Source organism: Argiope bruennichi, chromosome 6 (genome assembly GCF_947563725.1).
Source record: "Argiope bruennichi chromosome 6, qqArgBrue1.1, whole genome shotgun sequence".
Lineage (NCBI taxonomy): Eukaryota > Metazoa > Arthropoda > Arachnida > Araneae > Araneidae > Argiope > Argiope bruennichi.
The window spans coordinates 111,522,459-111,548,948 of NC_079156.1; the positions used below are offsets into that span (position 1 = coordinate 111,522,459).

Sequence of the window (26,490 nt, forward strand, 5' to 3'; positions counted from 1 at the left end):
TGCCAAATTTTATTTTCATTTCAAACAATCGGATTGACAAACTTCCTCCGAACAGATTTTGCTCAACAATTGATAGAAATGTACAAAGTTGGTGAAACGACCGTATATGGAATTTCCTTTGTCTACCTCAAAGAGTGACTGACAGCAAGCCACAATAGCAAAAAGACAAAATAAACAAACAAAAAATGTTTTTCGGACTCATGGAGAGCCGAAATGAAGAGTTTTGAAATGAAAATGAAAGTTTGATTTTTTTTTTTTGGCGATTACAATATCTTCTCTATACTACGTTTACGATAAAATGAAAATGAAATATTGCATTTTGAAGCAACCATCAGTAATGTTTATATTGCTATCCAATAATTTCGTATTTATTTCAAAATAAATAATATCGAAGTAAATATTATAAGTATAATATTAAAATCTAGGCTTGTTACAAAGTTTATTTTATTGAACAGCTTGAAGTTTTTAACGTGCCAAAAGTTTATATTAATTTCAAGAATCTAACGTTTATCTCACAGAGAAGGAGAAATCTCTTTCTCTGTGTTTTATCTCTACATTTTAAACAGATTTAAAGAACTTAACTATCGTTTGAAATATTCATCTTTCAATTAAATGCAGGCAAATGATAGTAAGTACGAATTTTTCATTTGATTTTTCAATTATATTCGGGGAAAAAATCATCCGCTTTTCTTAATTAATATTATAATCAAGATATTATCTGTTGCGCATTTAAATATTTCAGGTATAATAGTTAATTTGAGTAAAAGGAAATTTATCATTAGTTTTTTTTAAAAATATCCTTCGGCGCTTTTGTATTTAACATGACTGTGTGTCATTGGCAAACTTTAAGCTTAACCACACGTTCTATTAATAAATATGTAGAATCTGTTAATATACAGTGCGAGTCAAAAAAAAGTAAACACTAATTTTTCATGTGTGAAACAATATATAGCAAATATATTATTGACTTGTAACATAAATTAATATTGCATAGTTAAATAATTAATATTAAAATATTTAAATCGTTATAAATATTAAACAAATTGTAATTACAAGAAGAAATAAGCCGCTTAATCAAAAAATACACCCATTTTTGAGCGTCAAAAAAAAGTAAACACTGACAAGTCTTTCACTATAACGTTATCAATTTTGTAAGTGCCACCACTTTTTTTTCACAGAATCTTAAACAAAAGTGAATTCTTGATGTACATTTCGCTCTTCTGTTAATTTCTGAAATTTTCTGGAACATTTTTAGAAAACTGGATATGGGGAAACAAACATCACTAGAAACGAGAAAAATAATAATAAATTTGAAGAAAAACGGAAAATCATTACGTGAAATAGGACAAATTGTCCAAAGGAATCATTGCACGGTCAAAAAAATCATTGACAAATATACGAAGTATAAGCAGATTAAGGATTTTGAAAGAACAGGAAGACCAAGAAGACTTACTGATGCAGAAGTTAGAACTGTAGTACGAGAGATAAAACAAAATCCAGCTGAAAGTGCTGTAAAGATAGCGCAAAATGTATCTCAGACATCAGGAAAATCAGTAAGCGCAAGTACTATAAGAAGAACTCTTAATGATCATGGGTTACATGGTAGGATACCGCGTAAAAAGCCATTCATATCGAAAACAAATCAAAATAAGCGCCTGAATTTTGCTAGGAAGTACGAAAAAAATGATTTAAATTTTTGGAATAATATTTTATTTAGTGATGAAAAAAAATTTGAAATTTTGGCCCCTAAAAAGCAGTCGAAAATATGGCGATCGAAGAACGAAGAATTTGATGATAAATGTACAGTTAAAACAATTAACCATGGGGGTGGCTCTATTATGGTCTGGGGATGTATGGCGGCAGCAGGGGTCGGAAATTGGGTATTTATCGAATCTACGATGGATAAAATAGGCTACTTAAATATTTTAAAAGAAAATGTTGGCCCCAGTGTTGAGAAATTAGGACTGTCACGAACTTGGATCTTCCAGCATGACAACGATCCAAAACACACATCTAAAATTGTAAAAGAATGGTTACTATATCGGACACCCAAGACTTTAGACCATCCTCCGCAGTCTCCAGACCTCAACCCCATTGAACATTTATGGGCATATTTAGATAAAAAGGTACGCCAAAGAACGGTTTCAAATAAAGAAGAATTGAAAAAAACTATCTTGGAAGAATGGCAGAAAATCCCGATCGAACTGACGAAAAAATTGGTAGCATCTATGCCTAGAAGGTTAAAAGCTGTAATAAAATCTAAAGGAAAGCAAACAAAGTATTAATTGCTAATTTTTTTCATTCTATTTTGCTATCAGAGTTATCTGTTTACTTTTTTTTGACTCAGAAAGTTGGCTAGACATTTGTTTAAATTGAGCTATTTCTTTTTGTATTTTGTTTTAGCTTAACATTTATAAGCTGTTAAATTCTAATTAAATGAACATTTAATTTTAAGTATTTGTTTTACATTATAAGTCAATAATGCATTTGAAATAAAGCATTTTATACATGAAAAGTTGGTGTTTACTTTCTTTTGACTTTCACTGTATGTGTAGATTCTGTTAATGTATGTGTAGTTAATATATGCCTGATTCTGTTTAATATATGTATAGCTTACAAGACAAATAAAAAAAGTCACTGTACCTCGAAAGATAGAAGATCGATGAACCGGATATTTACGTTTTTTATAGTGTTATGATATCATGAGACTTCCCTCCATTAGAAGGGTTCATTTACACAATAAACAGAAGAAATATAATTAAAGTAACACGATTTTAATGTCAGACATTTTTGAGAGATCATGGATATGAAATCCGACGATTTATCCTATCTCGAAGATTTATCTGAAATCCAATATAACTAATATTTCCGGTGAATCAGCTGGTCGCTTGAAGAGACAAATAAGGAAAATATCAGGCAATCTATAATTCAATCAGTCAAATATTATGTTTATTTTACTAGGCTTATTCATTAACTTCGTTCAACAGAACCGTTTTTTATAAAATCATTGCAGTTGCAATTAATTGAACCATATTAATTTAAAAATATTATTTCATTCTTAATTTCATCAAGTAGCTTGCATTTAGATTTCTCTTAATTAATATGTGATTTTATCCATAATTATTATTCTTTCAAAGCATTAGGTTCTGATTATTGTTTCTCTTGTGCGATTAGTAAGCGAATTTTATTACAAATTTCCTTTCTTGAGATAGTTCAGTAAATGACTGTTTGTTTATTTATCTTAGCTATAAACAATTATTCAGTAGAGAAAATATTTATGTTTCTAAGAATATCTGCGGAGTCGCAAATGATTTCTAATGAAGTGTTCTAGCGGCTAAGAAAAACATGATTTATAAACAGAATGCTTAAATATCCATAGTGTAATCAATTTTGCATCGAACGAAAAAAAAAAAAAAACTGTGATTAATGAAGAAACTTTTTTACTCTAATAAATAATATTAATTAAATTTGCAATCTTTTATCTGTCTTTCTTGATAATTTCGAAAAATCTAAGTAATAACTCTTTTTACGGAAAGCAATGGAAGATACGAGATGTATTTTTTTCTTTGAGTCAGCATCACATTAACTTCCGTCTTAAAATGACCTCACTGTTTTTAAAATACCTAATTAGTGAAAATCAAAACAAAATATCACTTCAAATAAATTATGAGTGAATGATGTTATTATCATAGCCTCATTAAAATTTCTTTACTTTCTGGAGGTTTAGGAAATCCAGATCAGGACTTCGCCAGTCTTTCTATGTCAGATTTTTTTTTGGATCAGAAACTACATACTTAAAAGCATCTGGCTTTTTGCAGTTTTACTTTTATTTGAAACTGAACAATCTCAGTGACTAAAGTTATATCCAAACAGTGGAACTAATTTGATGAATGTATTTCCTTTAAAAAAAACCAAATCATGTGTTATAATCCAACTAAATTTGGAAATACCCTCTCAGTCGACTTACAACTCGGTATTCGACAACACTGTTTTGATGTAATCCGTTTTGATATAACAAGAAATGAATCTTTATTGTAATAAAAGGTTTGAATATAAATATAGTAGATGTCAAACACAATTAAATCTCGGATTTGATTTGTTCCGGTTTTTCTGGTGAAAGAGCCATGATGTTGACCATGCTGCGCCAAAGAATAGGTAAAATTATATATAAAAAAGTCATAGAAGGGAATGTGAGAACAAATTCTAAAATGTAATCAAGATTTAAATAAATGGATAAAACTTTATGTTTAAAAAAAATGCAAAAAGTTGGATATGAGATGCCTTATCAAGCAGGAAAGATAATGGAATGCTTGACCGTTTGAAATAATTGCAAACGCTGGTCATTGAAATTGGGCAATCTGTCAATATAAGTTGAACAGACATTTGACAATGCCATTGTGAACACAGTGGTGGTGTTCCCCAATCAACAAGTGGATATGAGTGAATCTAATGTGCCTAATGCGTAAACGAGTTACAATAGTATCTACTTTTCTGTTAGTTAATGAGGACCAAGGTTGCACATGGGGTTTGATAGCATGAACTTTTTAATTATCTCAAGGTCCCACTATGTGTGCCATTTAGAATAAAGAAACTTTTTAGTATGCTTCTTTACAGGGCCGGCCATCTGGGGGGTGCGGTGGATGCTATGCACCGGGGTCCCGCGATTGAGAGGCCCTTCTGTGATCAAGAATTAAGATAGTGTCCTGAACAATAATAGCGTTTACGCATACTGAAAGTATACGTTTGTTTCCATGTGGCTGGCTGAGCTTCGACTTACGCTGTTATTGGGCAACGATCGCAGTGATACCTATAAAAGGGGGGGGGGAGTTCATTTATGAATAAGGAGATCCCATTCAGACATGTTAAGACAGAGCGGCGCGACTTCTGGGCGCATGTGGCTCCCAGAAGTCGAGGATGAGGCTGGATTCAAATGGACTTGTAAATCATAAACTATCTACTTTTTTTCTACATCTAATGTAATATATTTTATGTCTACTTCTGTGCATATTTGTTGATATTAAGTTGTTGAAACAAAAAGTAAAACGAAGATAAATTAAACGATCAACTTCTAGCAATGCACACTTCATTACTTCTTCACCGGTCACGACCGGAATAAGAAGAATTAAGGAAGAAATTTAAATGCAGCAGTCGATGGATTTGGAAATATACGAAGTTTACAGTATACATTATAGTCTAGTACAAATGTGCAAATATTATTAATATAAGGTAAGTGGATTTACAGTCACTTACCTCACTTACTAGGTAATAGCGTATAGTATAGCATATATTAATTTGATAATTTATTCTATAAACTGCTTAATACTGTTAGATATAACCATATCCATGCCAATGAAATATCGCTCTGGGTGTCAAAAAAGGAAATTATCAGAAAAAAGAAAAGAAGAAAAGCTAAACTTCACAAGAAGTCACAAGTAGATCAGTTTTCTTGGCTTCGAAGTAATTTTGGAAAAGAAATTGCTTCAACTTCAGAAATTACAATTCAAATTTCAACTGGGGAAGAAATTTCTACTTCAATTACACAGTCTTGCAATGAAAATGTTGAAAAGGTGAAATTTGTTGAAGAACCGTGTGTTTATACAAATATGACCGAATCAGAAAATAATGACGGAAATGACAATAGCAAATACGATGAAAGGAGTATAAATGATCCTGGTTTATGGCCAAGTATTATGACTGATAAATTTAGAATGTTTTGTGTTAAAGTAGATCTGTACAACACGTATTTTTTTTTTTTGCCAAAAATGCTGAAGATAGATCATTTTCCACTATGTACAACTTTAAAAAAATGCCAAATGGTGAAACCCAACTTTGCAGATGATTAATTTATTCAAAAACGCAAGACTCCGTGTTTTGTTTTTGTTATATACTGTTTTCCAAAAGAAGAAGAGATGTCCAAACTACACGATTTATAGGTGGCTATAATAACTGGAGAAAGCTGTCAACTGTAATTCAAGATCATGAGCGTTCTAGTTGTCATTTTATTTCGTTTATTGTTTGATAAGAATTACTAAAACGACTAAATTTACGTCCAACTATTGGTGAAACAAATCAAGTTAAATGATTCTATTTTTCTAATCTTCCACTTCGAGGAAATCACGAAATAAAAGGATGGAAATTTTTTATGTTTGATCAAATTATTAATTAAATTCGAACCTGTGCTTACGGATCATATAAACAAAATAATAAATTCTAAAAATAGAATTGTGCACATAGTTCAAAGGAACAAATTATGTCTGCATTAGGAAATGAAGACCTTAACAAAATTAAATATGATATAAAAGCAGCCATGTACTATAGTATTCAAAGGAATTGTACTCCTGATATTTCCCATAAGGAACAAACTTCAATCGTTATTAGGTATGTAAAATTTGAAGAGAAAATGTTAGCTATAAACGAGTCATTTATAGGGTTAGGAAATAACTGATGTGACTGGAGAAGGACTAACAAAAACTCTATTGAAAAGATTTACTAAGCTTGATTTAGAGATTATGAATTGTAGAGGGCAAGCATATGACAATGGTAGTAACATGAAAGGAGTGCAATCTAGAATACCTTCTCTAAATCCGCATACAATTTATGTTTCTTGCCTACCACATTCCTTTAATTTATGATGCCGCTTTCAGCAGTATATATATTAAAAAAACTTTTTGGGATATTGCAACTTTTATATTGCTTATTTTCTGCAATGGGAAAAAGATGGGAAATTCTGCAAAGCATTTAAACATTACTCTTAAACCATTATGTGAAAGTCGTTGGGAAGCCAAAATAGATTAGGTAATTAAGTGCATACACAGTTTGAAAAAACTTGTAATGCCTTAGAAGAATTTTTTGATGTTTAAATGATGTAAGTAACGATAATACAACGGTATCCGAATTTAAAAGTTTATTAGGTGCAAGAAATGCCATTTATTTATGTTTAATAGTATTGTTTGCAATATTTTCCAAAATTAACACTATCAATAAACTATTTCAAATAAAAATAATTGTTCTTGCCTCGGTTTTCAATTTAGTCAATAAAATTAAAACTGAAAAAATTTAAGAACAAACTTTAACACATTTTACGACGAAACAAAAGTGCTGGCAGATAATTTGAACATTTTCCTGAAACACGAATTCGAAAAAGTAAAAGATATGTTCCGAAGTTATAAAAAAACCCGGTAGAGGAATTTAGATGTTATTTTTTTAACACTGTAATTGATACTGTTATTGTACAAATAGATACGGTATCCGAATACCAAATACCTGGTTTAAAAAGTATATCAAATATTATTTCTGATTTCAAATTAATCACTGATATAACAACTTTAGAAAAATATAAATTAGAGAAATGTTCCAAAAACTTTGTAAAATTTTATACCACAGATGTAGATGAAAACCTAATCCAAGAAATTTGCTTGTTACGGGATTTGATTTTGAATGAAAGACATGTAAATAACGCACAAGACATATTGCAATGCATACTAAATAATAATTATAATGAGTTATTTCTAAATGTAGTAACTGTGTTAAAACTTTTTGTACGTTGCCAGTTACTACAGCAAATGCTGAGCGCTCTTTCAGCAAATTAAAATTAATAAAGAATTATCTTCGGTCAAGCATGTGTTCAAAACGCTTAGAGCACTTGCTGTATTAAGCATCGAAAAAGAAATTGCAAAATTTTTTAATTTTTCTGAAGTAATTGATGTATTAGCAAAATAAAGTCATGCATTAAATAAATATGTATTAATAATGTATGTTCAGATTTATATATATATTGCTTTACAAAAAATTAGGGCCCCAATTGACTTATTGCAACCAGGCCTCATTGAAGAGAAAGCATTATGGTCCATAAAACCTTTAATCTACGCTGTCATAACCGGCCATAAATATATGGCGACGGATTATTTTGATTTAGATGAATGAATTTGTAAATTTTTGTCAGTATAATTTTTCAAATTCAAGTTATTATAAGATTCCTCCATCAGATTTATGATTGTCAGCGTTACTGATTTTCTGCGTGTGTGAGTTCTACAACAATTCCTTGTCAAATACATATTTTAAATTCTTTCTTATTTTTTTGGATAAAAAATATATAATTCTTACGTATATCTGAAAAAAAACATTGCAGTTGTTGCTACCATAAATACACGTTTTGCTTGTTTTGAATTTGATGCTTGTAATGAAATTTTGGGGCATTAAAATGCAAAATCAAAAATTAGGTGTGAAGTTTTGTCAAATTAAATAAAAAGTTCATTATTTGTTTCATACTTGAGTAGCCTCTTAGCCGATGCAGATCCAAAAAACTGCATCGTTGCCCAGGGAACACCACGTGGAGGTGGGCTACTTTTGTTCCCTGCCCACGCACCCACCATCGCTGCATCCGAAGACAGTTCTGATCTAAAAACTGCATTGGGCAGCCGACGACAGTTTTGATGTTAAACTGCGTCCTTCTGCGATAGGTATCTCACTGGAATATCCAAGGCTAAGTAGAACTGGTAGATCGTAAAGGATTCTACAACTGGCACTCCGACAGGAGCCATCAGTGCAGGCAAACCCAGAGCAGAACACAGCTTGTAGACCGTATAGGATTCTACAACAGGGATATCTGACTTCTGGATTGCAGATGGAGTCAGTTTCGCTGGAAGTTCTAAAGCCTGGCAAATCCTAAATACCGTGTAGGAGCGAACCACTGGAACGGATTCTACTCTAGTCGCAGGTGGATTAGATGGTTTATCAACATCTTGATCCAAATCGGGATCGAAAAACAGATCACCGATTGAGGGTAAATGAGGGAACATGTAATATTTCAACAGTTCCCAGATCGTCCATAGAACGATCCATCCAACGATGGCTGTAGCCTCATTGAAATGTTTACAAAACGCACCAAGCCATAGCTCAGCAAAAAAAAGTCACACAACGATCAGTTGCAAAAAGAGAAATGATTCTTAGCAGAGCAGCAGAAGGTGGATGCATTGTTTCATCTATTATATTGTTTGTATTTTGTGAGTTTATTTAACATTAAACAGTAATATTTATGCTAAAAACAATAATAAAGAATGATTGTTGAAACCTTCTGCATCTAGTAACAACTGAAATATAACCAATGATTATTACTAAGTTAATAATGAAATAAATTCTAATAATCAAGCATAGAATACTAGGGAAAGAGGGGAGTAATATTTAATTAAATTATGTGGGTTTTAATTTATATATATTTTTTCGAATATTAACTAGATTTTTTATGAGGATTTAAAACGAATACTATTTATCAAGATTGAAATTGTTTAAAATTTGTAAAAAAATGTGTTGAGTAAAACTTGAGAACAAATTTCCTTTTTACTTAATATGTTAAGAAATAAGTTTCTGCCCTGTGTAAATTGCAATCTCATATTAGTGTAGTAATTAGTTAAACAAAGGAAGTGGAAGGTAAAAGTAAAGAAAAAGAGAAGAAACGCACAAAAATATGCTGAAAGATAAAATTCACATGAAACTAAGGCAGAAAAAAACACCAATTCAAGAAGCACCAATTTTCAAAATCCCTACATAAGCGTTTAGTGCTTCGTAGAATAATGAAGAAAACCGAATATGCATTTTGGAAGCTCATATGTCAACCAAAGGAAACTCAAAACTCCACTTCAAACTATTTTAATAATAAGATCAAATGTCAGATGAAGTTTCTGTTACTACGTTTACACGCTTGTGAACAAGCAGATCGACAGACAGTCAATCCAAATTTGAAATACTTTAGATGTTAAATCGCCGGCGTCCTGGCCTAGGGGTAACGTGTCTTTCCCGTGATCTGGCATCCCGTGTTCGAGTCCTGGTTCGGCCATGGCTGTTCTTTCCCTTGTGTTCTATCGGTGAGGTGTGTGAAAGAGTCCCCTTGTAAAAAGCGGTTGTGCATTCGAGTGTGTGAATGGCATCTTCATATGAGCTGGATGTCAGACTTTTGCCCTCGGGTTTTCAGGGGTCTTTACCCTTAGAAGCTACTGGACTCCTCTTTCCGTTGTAACGCGGACACGACATCATCAAATGTTAAATCAAATATTACTCATTTAGCGTGCTTGGTTTTGTTGCTATCGTGTTAAATTACTTTCAGACCGCCGAATTGACAAATTTCCTCTGAATGCACTTCGCTCAAAATTTGATAGAGATTCAAAAATCAGAAGTAGAGACCGTATACGAAATTTCATCCATCAAGCTGAAAACGTCGCTTTTGAATAATTATTGTGTTTACTCATAGGCGTGATTTTATTTTAAAAGATAAGTTTCTCAGATTCTGGGAGATCTAAAACGTGCTGATTCGTCAAAATATGGAGTTCGAATTAAAAAAAAACTATTATAAGTGCAAACTATAAAACTATACTTAAACTATTATGTTTAAACTATATTTTTGAACTATTATAAGTCCTGGCTAGGTACACCGTCAACCCATTCTTATTTGATTGACTGTTGACGAGTTTTCAGAAAGTTGGCACGCTTTTCTCATGTTTTGCAAGTGACGGGACATTAATCTTAAGTCTTATCAAACCTTTAATTACTATGTCTTACTATAAAAAGTATCCAGAAACTGAATTGAAGCTTCAAGTGGCCCAAATAATGTTCAAAACCGGGAAAATGAAATGCAATCATTCATTTTGTGAAAATTTAATAATATGGAATGTGTTAAATATAATTAGTATTCTGTAGTTTTTTTCATTTTCTGTTAAACTCATCTTTAATTAGGAATCTGTTTTATACATGAAAAAACAATATTTTGAAAACTTATGATATAAATAATTTATATACCTTCTTCCTACATTTATCCTTTAAGCTTTATACATGATTTCAGTCTTAAACCCTTAGAAGCCACAAAGACGCCAGAAAAACTGAAATTTATTCTAAGTGAGAGATTAAGAGCTATTGAAGGTGTTTGCATATCTGTCGTCAGGCTTTGTCACAAGACACAAAATATAAATTAGAGAAATGTTCCAAAAACTTTGTGAAGTTTTATAACACAGATGTAGATGAAAACCTAATCCAAGAAATTTGTTATGGGATTTGATTTTGATTGAAAGAGATGTAAATAACGCACAAGGCATATTGCAATGTATACTAAATAATAATTATAATGAGTTATTTCTAAATGTATTAACTGTGTTAAAACTTTTTCTTACGTTGCCAGTTACTACAGCTAGTGCTGAGCGCTCTTTCAGCAAATTAAAATTAATAAAGAATTATCTTCGGTCAAGCATGTGTTCAAAACGCTTAACCCATCGAGCGCCGACTGTCTAGCTTAAGAATGTTATTAACCCTTCAACCGGCTGGAACGTAGAAAGTCACTCCAACGTGTCTCTTGAATACCGGCTGGAACGTAGGAAGTTGCTTTCCGAAAACTGTTTTGAACCCGGCTGGAACGTAGGAAGTTGCTTTCCGCAAACTGCTATTAACCCGGCTCCAACGTAGAAAGTCGTCAATGCTTTCCCCCTTAAATGCAATAAACGGGGTGGGTCATCTGCTTGTTAAGGTCATTTTGTGGTTTTCGCTGACAGTTAGAATTTGGGTGGTCCCTCCAATTAGGGGAACGAACTCCCGAAAAGGGGAAATAACGCTTTTCGTAAGAATTCGCGATTGCAGGATCGATTGGTGATATGAGCTGTATACTTCATTTCTGATTTGGATATTTCATTATTTCGCCACAAATTTAATATCCAAATGAAAACTATTATACTTATTAAAGGTAGGGAATCCCTCATATTTACATGTCATAATCATGTATAACAGTTAATGATTGTGATTAGTTCGCAAAAAAGTACGTTTGAACTTTTAATAATACTTTTATTAAAATGCTGTAAAATATAAAAAAACAAATCCTTATATAAAATTTTTAAATTTATTTTCATCCCAATTATTAAGCGAGACAAATATTTATTTATAAATGTAATTTTAACTATTGTTTAAGCTTTGTATATAGATTTTGGCCAAGCATTTAATACGTAATGAAAGGCAAATTTGAAAATTTTTGGATATAATTATTTATTTTTTACTGTTTAGAATGAGTTTTTAGTAAAATCGTTTTTAATTTTTTTTATAGACGTTTTTATTTAAAGTATCTTGATAAATGTAGTTACTATTATTCTCTTATACTGCTTAATATTATTTTTTATTTCACTATTTAAATACAAGCGTTGTTCACTGGTTTTTTCAAATCATATTTGTCTTTCGTTTTTTTTTGGGGGGGGGAGAGGGCTCAGGTTATAAAAAAAACCGCTTTTTTTATAAATATAAAAAATATTTTTTTAGAAATTATATCTTTAAAATATATAATTATATTATAAATATATATTTAAAATCTCTATAAAAAAATCAAAGCACATTCAAATGGGAGGAAGAGTTGTGTCTTGTGACGGGCTGCGAAAAGCGTAAATGAAAAAAATTACTTGGTAATAATAAGGACTATTAAAAAAAGTTTGGCATATGAAAGAAAGAAAATATATTTAATAAATGGAAAACATTTATTTATATTCTTCAAAATTGGATGATGTGTATGATATTGCTTTGAAGAATAGAATTAATGAATGTATCTGTGCAATTATAATTATTGCTTTGCAATAAAACAGCATTAACTATTTAATGCAATTAAATAAATGCATTAAAGGCTGATACGATTTCTAACTGTTTGAACGTATCACAAGGCTGTGGATTCAGAACTTTTTTTATCTATGGATCTAGGTTCCTTTCAATTGCTAGTATTCGGTAAGAAAATCCATGTGTTTCTCTATGTGAAAGTAGTTTTTCGGCTTGTTCGCATTGTTAAAAGAAGTTTTACGATCAAATCAAGCAGTAAAATGTCGGTAGGTTTAGTGCTTAAAGTTGCCCAAGTTACATTACAAAGAGAAGTGTTACATCTGGTGAACAACAGCCTATTCAAGGAAAATTAGTGTCTCAAAATGGGTTATATAGAACATGCGCCAGGCAGATTGTACAATAGAAGTACTTTTAATACGAATCTTGCATTGAAAGGGAGGATATTTTCCCTTGCTAGGCATTCAGCAAGACAAGAATTAATTCTTGAAAGAGGTTTTGAGTAGTTCTTTTAATCTTTACCATTCTTGAAATTTATGAGTCTTGGATTCAAAAGATTAATTCATCACTCCTGAAAGCGGTGTTCTTTTTATTAAGTTAACGTGGTTATTATGGCAATAATCTATGAAAAAAAGTTTTTAAGCTTTGCTCTTTAATCAGTTTTAGATTTTATGTCAAACAAAGTGTGTGCTCTACTATTTTTGATTTTCATATCCATTAAAGTTTTTTTTTCATAGAAGATTTAAAGACGTATTTCTTAATATATTCAATAATAAGTAATGACTAAAAAATAAAATAAAAAATTCGATTTCTCTGTTCACTAATACAATGCAAGTGGGTTTTCTTACTAAATTTGTTTATATTCTGGTTGAAATTCGGCTATTGATCAGATACTACTGAAGATTGTTTCCAATAGAAAAATTGCTTCCTTTAGGAAATTTATTTCTAATGCACTTCCTAAGGGCAATCCTAATAGCAATTTTCAAAAATGAGCTAAAAATGTTTCACCAATGCTTGATTCTGCACTTGAACTTTATCTAAAGTATAACAGAATTTTTAACAAAAGCATACCACTGAAAGATACTCAGCATTAAATAATTAGTTGGATCATATCTTGATATCAACAATGGAAAAAAATTAGGTTGAAATGATAGAAGCAACAATGAAGACAATTTAATTTCACTTCCATAATGAAATACTATATTGATGTAAAATATGCTTAAATTCGATAAATTAATATACAAATGTCAAATTAGTTAATTTACTTTTCTTCGAATTACCACGGAAAAATTTTAATTAAAATTTTTACTATGCTTTAAAAATTCATAATTTACGAAAATAGTAGCGTTTGAATTTTTAAAAAGCTATTTGTGAATATTATTTTTGCTTTGATAAAAAGTAGTTACAGATGATAAGAACATCACGAGACATTTAACATTATGAGAACATTTTAACATCATGAGACCACGATGAGTCATCTGTGACTAGACCACCAATAACTTGCTGCTTTATCACACCAACATGATTCTCCGACCTGTCTGCTAATTAATTCTATGATGTAACAATTCACGCTTATCTCTATTTTTCTTAAAAATATAAAATAACTTATATATATATATTATTTCTGATTTAGCACAACCTTCTTAATATGTAATGTCACTGTTAAGCAAATTTTCTCCCATCCAATTTTTGTGACCGGAGGATAAGATCATTTAAATGAAGAATTTCTGCCCTTCTTGCACAAACTGGAAAAATAAGGAACTGGTAAAATAATAAAATAATTACAGATTCATTAATATCTATAATTTGTTTTATTTTAATGAGTGTGCCAAAATTTGTAGCAAGTATTTTTATTGTTGCAATGAAATAAAAACCTTAATTTTCACTCACTGGTTTTAAACGTTATTGAAGTTATGATTACTTACTCTAGATTGTTTTTCATTTATTTTATTGTGCATCTACCTTTTGAAATTCACATGCAGCGAAATACCTTATAAATATTGCCAGTGAAATTCGTTTGAATTGTTCAGAAATGAAGAGCATGGAAGCAAAAGTCTGAAAGGGTAATTCTTAACTGTTGGACACATGCAGCTAAGTCTCATTTTTCGTAAATTATCTACGAGATAATTTACGAATTTTCATAAAAAATCATAATGTTGTAACTTAATAAAATGGGTACAGTTGAAATTTTGATTTCATTGATGGAGTTAGATGAAAGAAAGATTCTTCGCAATATTTAACGCCAGAGAAATGCTTGGATTTATGAAAATATTTCTGCACTGACTATAAGTTATTTTTACCAAGATTTGTGACAAAATTAGGAATGATATAAGAAATTGACATTCAAAATATTCACTTATTAAAAATATGAATGAAATGATGATTTTTATCAGATATAAGCCTCGTGAGTAAATGGATACACTATGTTTTCTTATTTTAGCATTAAAATTAACTTTAAAAATTTATTATTTCAACTTATTTTTTAATTATTTCAAAATAAGATAATTAGTCAAAAATATTCAAGTTAATAATATTTTCATCAACATATTATCATTAAAATATTCACCTACTATATATTGACAAAAGATTGTTTTATTATTTTTCAAAACTTAAAAAAATGAAATGAAAAACAAAAATCAAAAAATAAACAAAAATTTTTTATAAATTTTTATTTATAATTTTCAATAACAGATTATAACAGATTTATATCCGAAATGAATGTAGTATTTTTAAATTAATAATAATTTTTTATAATTTATTTCAATCAGGGAGCTATAAATCATGCTATTTTCATTTCGAATACCAAATATGCGAGTAAAAGGCTTACAACTAAAAATTAGAAAAAACTTAAGTAAAATTCACTGAATGTCAGTAAAAAGAATGTATTATATTCGTAATGCAATTTGATGAATGATAATTCCTTTTAAATAATTTATTAAACAAATTTTTCTATTACTAATAAAAATTTATAAAATCATACTGCGGATTTTTTTTTAAATTTATTTTTGAACAAATTCTATTTTCTGCAAACATTGCAGATTAAAAGAGAAGTTCTTAGTTCTCAGAGCGAAAACCAACTTCTTAGTTGAAAAACCGCATGGCAATTGCCCTGCGTCGACAGATTTATTACTTGATTGATCAGTCAGTCCTATTCAAAATCCCCGGTGTTTAGGGGGTGGCGATGGTCGAGACGCGGGAAAGTTTACCCCCTGTTGTTAATGGTCAGGGGAAAGCAAAAACATACCAGGCCGGTTTAGGAACGTTCTGCCAATTTCTTTTCTAGTAAATTGTGTTCAACCTTTATTTTGACTGCGGCCGTTTTAAGAACATTCTTAAGCTGGACAGCCGACGCTCGATGGGTTAAAACGGCCGCAGTCAAAATAAAGGTTGAACACAATTTACTAGAAAAGAAATTGGCAGAACGTTCGTAAACCGGCCTGGTATGTTTTTGCTTTCCCCTGACCATTAACAACAGGGGGTAAACTTTCCCGCGTCTCGACCATCACCACCCCCTAAACACCGGGGATTTTGAATAGTACTGACTGATCAATCAAGTAATAAATCTGTCGACGCAGGGCAATTGCCATGCGGTTTTTCAACTAAGAAGTTGGTTTTCACTCTGAGAACTAAGAACTTGTCTTTTAATCTGCAACAGAAAATAGAATTTGTTCAAAAATAAATTTTTAAAAAATTCCTCAATATGATTTTATAAATTTTTATTAGTAATAGAAACATTTGTTTAATAAATTATTTCAAAGGAATTATCATTCATCAAATTGCATTACGAATATAATACATTCTTTTTACTGACATTCAGTGAATTTTAATTAAGTTTTTTACTAATTTTTAGTTGTAAGCATTTTACTCGCATATTATATATATAATGGATGAATATATAGTTGTCTGATTAAAATAAATTATAAAAATTTATTATTAATAATTTAAAAATACTACATTCATTTCGGATATAAATCTGTTATTGAAAATTATAAATAAATATTTGTATTATTTTTTTTTTTAGATTTTTGTTTTTCATTCCATTTTTTTAAGTTCTGAAAATAATAAAGCAATCTTTTGTCAATATATAGTGGGTGAATATTTTATTGATAATATGTTGATGAAAATATTATTAATTTGAATATTTTTGACTTATTATCTTATTTTGAAATAATTAAAAGAATAAGTTGAAATAATAAATTTTTAAAGTTAATTTTAATACTGAAATAAGAAAACATATTAATGTATCCATTTACTCACGAGACTTATATCTGATAATAATAATCATTTCATTCATATTTTTAATAAGAGAATATTTTGAATGTCAACTTCTTAGATCATTCCTAATCTTGACGCAAATCTTGGTAAAAATGACATAGTCAGTGCAGAAATATTTTCATAAATCCATGCATTTCTCTGCTGTCAAATATTGCGAAGAATATTTCCTTCACCTTACTCCAACAATGAAATCAAAATTTCAATTGTACCCAGTTTATGAAGTTACAACATTATGATTTTTTTTATGAAAATTCGTAAATTATCTCGTAGATAAAAACGAGACTTAGCTGCATTTGTCCAACAATTAAGAATTGCCCTTTCATACCGTTGCTTCCATGCTCTTCATTTCTGAACAATTCAAACAAATTTCATTAGAAATATTTATAAGGTATTTCACTGCATGTGAATTTCAAAAGATGGATGCATAATAAAAGAAAAGAAAAACAATCTAGAGTAAGTAATCATAACTTCAGCAACTTTTAAAACTCGTAACTGGAAAAAAAGGTTTTTATTTCATTGCAACAATAAAAATACTTGCTACAAATTTTAGCACATTAATTAAAATAAAACAAATTATAGATATTAATGAATCTGTAATAATTTTGCCAATTTGTGGAGGAAGGGCAGAGTTCTTCATTTAAAGGACCTTATCCTCCGATCACAAAAATTGGATGGAAGAAAAGTGGCTTAACAATGACATTACATATTAAGAAGGTTGTGCTAAATCAGAAATAATATATGTATAAGTTATTTTATATATATATATATATATATATATATATATAAGAAAAATAGAGAAAAGCGTGAATTTTTACGTCATATAATTAATTGGCAAAGACTGGTTGGGAGTCATGTTGGAGTGGTAAAACAGCAAGTTATTGGTAGTCTAGTCACAGATGACTCATTGAGGTCTCATGATGTTAAAATCTTCTTAGCATCTGTAACCATTTCTTATCAAAGCAAAAATAATATTCATAAATAGCTTTTAAAAAATGCAAAAGCTAATATTTTCGTAAATTATTAATTTTTAAAGCATAATAAAAATTTTAATTAAAATTTTCCCTTGGTAATTCGATGGAAAGTAAATTAATTAATTTGACATTTGTATATTAATTTATCGGATTTAAGTATATTTTACATCAATATATTTCATGATGGAAGTGAAATTAAATTGTTTTCATTGTTGCTTCTATCATTTCAACCTAATTTTTTTCCATTGTTGATATCAAGATATGATCCAACTAATTATTTAATGTTGAGTATGTTTCAGTGGTATGCTTTTGTTAAAAATTTTGTTATACTTTAGATAAAGTTCAAGTGCAGAATCAAGCATTGGTGAAAAATTTTTAGCTCATTTTTGAAAATTGCTATTAGGATTGGCCGTATGAGGTACATTAGAAATAAATTTCCTAAAGGAAGCAATTTTTCTATTGGAAACAATATTCAGTAGTATCTGATCAATAGCCGAATTTCAACCAGAATATAAACAAATTTAGTAAGAAAATCCACTTGCCTTCTATTAGTGAACAGAGAAATCGAATATTTTATTTTACTTTATAGTCATTAATTATTTTTAAATATATTAAGAAAAACGTCTTTAAATGTTAAATGAAAAAAAAACTTTAATGGATATGAAAATCAAAAATAGTAGAGCACACACTTTGTTTGACATAAAATCTAAAACTGATTAAAGAGCAAAGCTTAAAAATTATTTCATAGATTATTGCCATAATATCCACGTTAATTTTATAAAAAAGAACAGCTCTTTCAGGAGTGATGAATTAATCTTTTACATCCAAGACTCATAAATTTCAAAAATGGTAAAGATTAAAAGAACTACTCAGAACATCTTTCAAGAATTCATTCTTGTCTTGCTGAATGCCTAGCAAGGGAAAATATCCTCCCTTTCAATGTGATATTCATATTAAAAGTACTTCTATTGTACAATCTGCCTGGCGCATGTTCTATATAACCCATTTTGAGACACTAATTTTTATTGAATAGGTTGTTGTCACTAGATATAACACTTCACTTTGTAACGTAACTTGGGCAATTTTAAGCACTAAACCTACCGACATTTTACTGCTTGATTTGATCGTAAAACTTCTATTAACAATACGGATAAGCCGAAAAACTACTTTCACATAGAGAAACACATGGATTTTCTTACCGAATACTAGCAATTGAAAGGAACCTAGATCCATTGATAAAAAAAAGTTCTGAATCCACAGCCTTGTGATACGTTCAAACAGTTAGAAATCGTATCAGCCTTTAATGCATTTATTTAATTTCATTAAATAGCTAATGCTGTTTTAATGCAAAGCAATAATTATAATTGCACAGATACATTTATTAATTCTATTCTTCAAAGCAATATCATACTCACCATCGAATTTTGTTGAATGTCAATAAATGTTTTCCATTTATTAAATATATTTTCTTTCTTTCATATGCTAAACTTTTTTTTAATAGTCCTTATTATTACTAAGTAATTTTTTTCATTTACGTTTTTCGCAGCTCGTCACAAGACACAAATCTTCCTCCCATTTGAGTGTGCTTTGATTTTTTATAGAGATTTTAAATATATATTAATAATATAATTATATATTTTAAAGATATAATTTCTAAAAAATATTTTTTATATTTATAAAAGAAGCGGGTTTTTTTTTCTACCTGAGCCCCCCCCCCCCGAAAAAAAAGGAAGACAAATATGATTTGCAAAAAGCAGTAAAGAACGCTTGTATTTAAATAATGAAATAAAAAATAATATTAAGCAGTAAAAAAGAATAATAGTAACTACATTTATCAATATACTTTAAATAAAAACGTCTATTAAAATAATTAAAAACGCTTTTACTAAAAACTCACTCTAAACCGTAAAAAATAAATAATTAGATCCAAAAAATTTTCAATTTTGCCTTTTATTACGTATTAAATGCTTGGCCAAAATCTATATACAAAGCTTAAGCAATAGTTAAAATTACATTTATAAATAAATATTTGTTTAGCTTAATAATCGGGATGAAAATAAATTAAAAAATTTTATATAAGGATTTTTTTTTTAATATTTTACTGCAATTTAATAAAAGTATTATTAAAAGTTCAAACGTACTTTTTTGCGAACTAATCACAATCATTCACTGTTATACATGATTATGACATGTAAATATGAGGGATTCCCTACCTTTAATAAGTATAATAGTTTTCATTTGGATATTAAATTTGTGGCGAAATAATGAAATATTCAAATCAGGAATGAAGTATACAGCTCATATCACCAATCGATCCTGCAATCGTGAATTCTCATGAAAAAGGTTGTTTCCTCTTCTCGGGAGTTCATTCCCCTAATTAGAGAGACCACCCAAATTCTAACTGTCAGCGAAAACCATAAAATGACCTTAACAAGCAGATGACCCACCCCGTTTATTGCATTTAAGGGGGAAAGCATTGACGACTTTCTACGTTGGAGCCGGGTTAATAGCAGTTTGCGGAAAGCAACTTCCTACGTTCCAGCCGGGTTTAAAGCAGTTTTCGGAAAGCAACTTCCTACGTTCCAGCCGGTTTTCAAGTGACACGTTGAAGCGACTTTCTACGTTCCAGCCGGTTGAAGGGTTAAAGCATTTGCTGTATTAAGCATCGAAAAAGAAATTGCAAAAAATTGTAATTTTTCTAAAGCAATTGATGTATTAGCAAAAAAAAAAAAAAAAAAAAAAATCACACATTAAATAAATATGAATTAATAATATATGTTGAGATTTTTTTTTGCTTTACAAAAAATTAGGACCCAAATGACTTTTTGCAACTAGGACCCTTTGAAGAGAAGGCCGGCTCTGCTTCTTTATATCGCTCATATTGATAGTAGTAGCGGTTGAAGTAGTCGCCAATTTAGCAACCTTGCCTGCCTCTTCGTTACCTAAAATGCCAACATGTAATGCAAACTAACAGAATTAAATATTGTAACTGCAAAATATCACTTTATCAAAAAAAAAAAAAAAATATTCTAAGAGCATTAAAACCAATGGATGAGGATGAGAATAAAATGATTTTAGTGATTAAATCGCCCAGATAATCCGTGTAGATGATAAAATATTTATCCATCTAAATAATAATTTTTCTATAAAATATTTATATTTTTCTAAAGCATATAAAAGAGCCCTTACTTCTTCATAAAAAATTGTACAGGTTGTAGGAAGTTTGAAAGTAGAAATTGTGTGAGGTAAAACAACAGCAAAAGTGACATGAGTAGCTGATTAAATCTGGAAGAATATAATATGTATGAATATAGGCATTGAAAAACATTGAAAAATTGGAATTGGTTAAAATTTTATCATACTGTACGTTATTGGTTTTGATTTACAAGTACACAGAGAACTTAAATTGCAAATGATTGCTATGAAGTGATAATATTATTAAGTGCAAGTGCATAAAACTGTGCATATTTCTGAACTGCTACTAATTATGGATTTATTCCCTATAAGAAAGTAATATTTATGATGCTGAAACTAGGTCACAGACTTCAATCTGTATCTTTTAAAGAGTAACTGCAATAAAACAAATTCAATAAAAAACACTATTAAGGAATAAATTTGAAAAACTAAAATTTCTTAAGAGTGCTGTTAGTAAGACTAAAATTTTTCAGTCATCTTCATATCAAATTATAAAAGTCATAACTAAATTCTTTCATATCTAATTTCATTCGACTGTTTTATGATTAAGCTTTTAAGCAAATGGAAGATGGTAATGACTCGCATTATGAATGCCCGTTATTCATTTTTCCTGTGAAAGAAGTCTAAAAGTGTCCTTTAATTGCTCTTGAATTAGAGGAAACACTTAAGAAAATGACTGTTTTTTTTTTCGGACTGAAAATTAAATATACTGACTATTTGTCTTCTTATCGGATGTAATGCAGTAGCGAGTAGTAACTAAAGATGGCTTTCTAAGCTTTTTATGTTCTTAACTTCGCCGGCAAGTTTCAAGTGGCCGACGGAGGCTGGCACTCATAAATCTTGCGAGAAGGTTATGCGAGAAGGCTTGCAGTGGTTGGAGTGATAGGAAAAAAAGACAAATTATTATGATCCATTATTATCAACAAGTCACAAAATATTAGCGAAAGGTTTTAGAAAGAAGCTCTTTGCAACTTCTTTTTTTTACTATGTGAAATATTAAACTTTTAGAATTTTATACAGGGAAAATTTGCTTTTTGAAAAATTCTCTTTTCTAAATCAAAATGATTATCAAGATATTAATTTTGACATTTTCAATTTCAAAGATTTGCGCAACAAGTCAAGAGCATGTTGGTTAAGATTCGATACACAAGAGGTCCGTTTTAATTATATAAGGTCAAAATCCAATAGAATTAAATATTGTAAAAAAATTTGTTTCTAAATAACTCACACACACATATATATACATATTAAAAGGAATTACAATTAGGCATGAAACTTGTTTGCGAATTTGAGTCCAATAGTGAGCCATACCAATTCTGCCACATCTCTATAAAAATTATCCAATAAAGATCATTTTTAATAGACTTTTAGAACCATCATAATTTATATTTTCCTAGGTGTTTCGCTTTGACAGAAGATTTAAAATTATTTATCGGTTAAAAATTATATATAAATGAATGAAGATAAAGGAAATTATCTTGAATAAGTTGACTTCAAAATGAATTTAGATTTTCTTCATTCTGGCTGCAAGGTTTCCAGACGAAATATGAAAAATGAAAGAAATTTCGATGTACAGAAATACATAATGCAGTTTTTTTTTATTTCTTATCTTCTGAAAAAATTACTCATAGCTAAATTTTAAAAATTTAATTAGAATTAAAAAATTAAATTTCCAAAAAATTTATACTAAAAGATGCACAAATATGATAAAATTTGTTTACACCGAACTAAAACTATGCTTCTGATCTCTTCCTATATTTGCAAATATTTTAATAACCGTTCATGATCGTTCAAATTTATTTATACCGTGCTTAAAATTTCATATTTTTTGCCATTTTTATCTTTTTACTCCTCTTTTTATATCTTTTGGTAAGCTGAACTTTTAAGTTTCACATTTAATGATTTCCATTCAAGGGCCATATTCCCTGCAATAAATCTAAAGCGAAATTGAATTTAATATAAAAAATCTCCCTCCAAATTAAGGTAGATTCATAGATCAAGAAAGAGAATAATAAATCCCTCATTGGAAAGTGTTTATTACATCTTTATAAATTACCTTCTGTGATTTTCTATAACAATAATAACTGGTGAAAAAGTTTTTCCTTGTTTAATTCAGATGCCCTCTTCAGAACAAATTCACTGGGCGTTTTTTGAAAATAACAATTATACATAATTGCTTGCACCGAAAATTTTTATCCGATGTGTAGACAGCTTTCTTACATATAACTATATATATTTCTTACATATATTCTTAATTTTTATTTAAAAATCATTATTTTATTTATGACTTTTTAAATTGTATCATCGATATTTATTTGCATTATTTATAAGTTTTATATTATTATTATTATTTCAGATTATTCTATCATTTTCTACTTATTTTTTCTCTGAAAAATCTTACTATTTTTATGAGTCTTAAATATTTTATATTTTTAGACATTATTGTTTAATATTCGACAATTGTATTACATTCAAGAATATAATAGAAATGTATTAAGCAAAATATAATTCTATTATAATCTTAGATTTCCTACTTTATAAAGTCTCTTTTAATGTATTTAAATTCGGTTTTATATTTTTTATATTATTAGACTGTAACACCTATCGAGTTTCTATCAATTCTACTTGATTAGTTTTATCTAAATGGATTTTAGTTCAATTGTTTACAAATTAACCATATATCATTATGGTATGATCTATTTCTTCATCGTGGGTATGGAAATTTTTATTCTAAACGTAGAAATTATTTTCCCCATGAAAATTCAAGGTTTTCGAAAAAAAAACGTACTATGTATATAGATTTTCAATGCATGGAAGTTAGGTATAAGGATAGTTTTGCTTTATTTTTTAAACATAATGCTGCTGTATGTTCCAGTATTATAATTAATTAATATTTATTCAATAAGCAAAGGGGAAAATCAGCAAGGAATTGAACCTGTAAAATTTTCTAAAACGTGAATATTCATTTTTATAGATTAGATGAAAGATTAACTGTATTTCAAAAGAAACTGTTATGCCTTTGCAAGCACAAAATGATTTTCAATAGTTCAAACATGATTATTATAATCAAATTTTCTGAAAAAAATTATTGGGAATAATTTGTTGTATAGTAAAAAAGCGGTTGAATTAATATCTTTTTATTATTTTCAGGTTCGGTAGATATATTAAAGGCTGTAAATATAGCCCAAGAACCCCTAGGAGTAAGTCAATCCATTGGAATATGCGACAACAGGGCAATCAGGATAGACGATGAAGGCAATCCTGTGTACGGTGCCCCGGATGTAGCTTTCAGCATCACACAGACGGCTGTACTTACAGTCACCACATCACAACTTTTCACAGGTGAGATGATTTATTTTTCTTTAATTATTACAATAATGCAAATACTAATTTGATCCAATAAAAGATTTTTCAAGTTCTATTTAAAGATACATTGAAAAAAAAAAACCTTCTATAAATAATTTTCTGGATTTTTATACTCTTAATAAGTATCTATGTCAAGATGTTCGTTCAGGTCATTTCATTTATTCATCTCATCATAAATATATATAAAATGAATCCAAAAAGAAAGAGAGAAGATAGTGTACCTATATAAATGTAAATGTTTTCAAATATATCATCAGATATTGAGTTTTATTTATAAAAATAAGTGCAGAAGATGAAACAACAGAGTTTACATTTTTTATAATAATGTATGACTGATAGAAATTATATTTTAAAAATTTAAATTCGAGATTTTTTATGCATTTATATTATTTAATTTACATTAAATTATCTGTTATTATCAATTTATATTGATAACAAATGCAATTCTCTGTAATTTCAGACAGGTCAACTATTTAGTTTACTAATCTGTTGCCGTCGAAAAATTTTAAACGAAAGAATTTGAAAAAAAAAAAAAAAATTAATTAACAAATTTGAAAGGAAATCGTACAAATTCGTTAAAATGTTGAAAATTCCTTAAAGAAAGAAGTTTCTTTAAGTGAAGTTTGTTATTCCGATTAAAGATAACTTTGATTTGAATATTTTCTATATATATTTTAAATTGAATATGCTTATAGGAAGTTAATGTGTAAATGAAACGAATGTATCACTCTTAAATTTCAGTAAATCTTGATTGTGACCTCCGGTGTTTCAAAATGTTATAAATTAATGGAGGAATATGTATTTTAAAGAACATGAATTCATTCCTTCTAAAATTAAGAAGAAGAAGAAGAAAGGAAAAAAAAAAGAAGAGTTCCTTCCAAATTCCTAAGATATCATCTTCACGGATTTTTTTTTGTGGGAAATCTGAAACATAAAGTTTATATTTCAGTATCATGTATAGTAGAAAAGCTTAGAACAACTATTGAAAAAGAAAGTACCCAGATACCAACTGGTGCACTTAGTGGTGTTCATAATTATTTTATCAACGATGTCTTTACAAACACATTCTACATTTCTATTGATTCATTTGGGTTATGAAAATATGCTTATGATTTATTTATATCGTAAAAAAGCCATGATTATTACTATAATAATTTAAACTGAGCACCTAAAATATTTTGGAACACTCTGCATTTATTTAGATTAATTCCCAAATATAACCATAAAAAACTTGCTTTTAAAGATCAATACATTTTCCTTCATCCTATTAAATTATGAAATTTTTCAGGCTCTTTCCCGTACGATTTCTCAGTGCTGGCCACCCTCCGTCCCAACCAGGGAACCGAATCATTCCTATTCACTATTTATAATAACATCGGTGAGGAGCAGCTGGCTCTCGGAATCGGAGAGAATGTCACTTTCATGTGCAGGGACAGTATAGATGAACCAACACTGGCTCAGGCTACTTTCCCTGTACCAGTCAATGATGGAAAGTAAGTGTCCCTGATTCTTTCTTAAAAATGTAGAGAGATTTAAGCGCTATTACTGTATCGAAAAAATTAGGCCACGAAGGAGAGTGAGAATCATTACCCGAACAATCCTTCTCAACTTGGAAAGTTTCATCAATCATAACTTAATTGTTGTAGTAATAAACAACTTGATACTTTCATAATATGAATGCTAATAGCATTTAATGTGAACGGGATTTTTTAAAATTTTTAAACGAGTTTAAATTTTTAAATTACGGGTTAAATTTTTAAAGCTAAAGTAATTAAAAACGGGCTTTTGCAGAATTTTGATCTAGATTAATAGATTTTTGTTGGTTAGACTATGCATTTAGTTCAAATAATTTAATCTAGAGAAGCAGAATTTAATTTTGGTTTCGCTAAGGATTATTGCCAGAAAAACTTACATAATATTTCACCAATCATTTATTTTTATATGTTGAATATAAAAAAAAAAAATAGATAAAATGCACATGATTGCATATTTTCAGAGTGATTACTTGATCTTTAAATGCACAGAAAACAAATAATAATAGCCTTGAAATCTGGTTTAAAATCCCTATTTTATTAAATCCCTATTAATTTATTAGCTTTTTATAATTATAGTGCATTAA

The 26,490-nt window shown here is 29.2% G+C and overlaps 1 protein-coding gene across 1 annotated transcript in view; it reads left to right on the top strand.

The window, feature by feature from the left end:
* The window catches only part of LOC129971415 (collagen alpha-1(XI) chain-like), a 126,518-nt gene that overhangs the window by 17,800 nt on the left and 82,228 nt on the right, over window positions 1-26,490 (top strand). Inside the window, exons 2-3 of the mRNA XM_056085168.1 lie at window positions 24,156-24,347; window positions 25,660-25,864. Coding sequence (XP_055941143.1) covers window positions 24,156-24,347; window positions 25,660-25,864 — 397 coding nt within the window. The remainder of the gene's footprint in view (window positions 1-24,155; window positions 24,348-25,659; window positions 25,865-26,490) is intronic.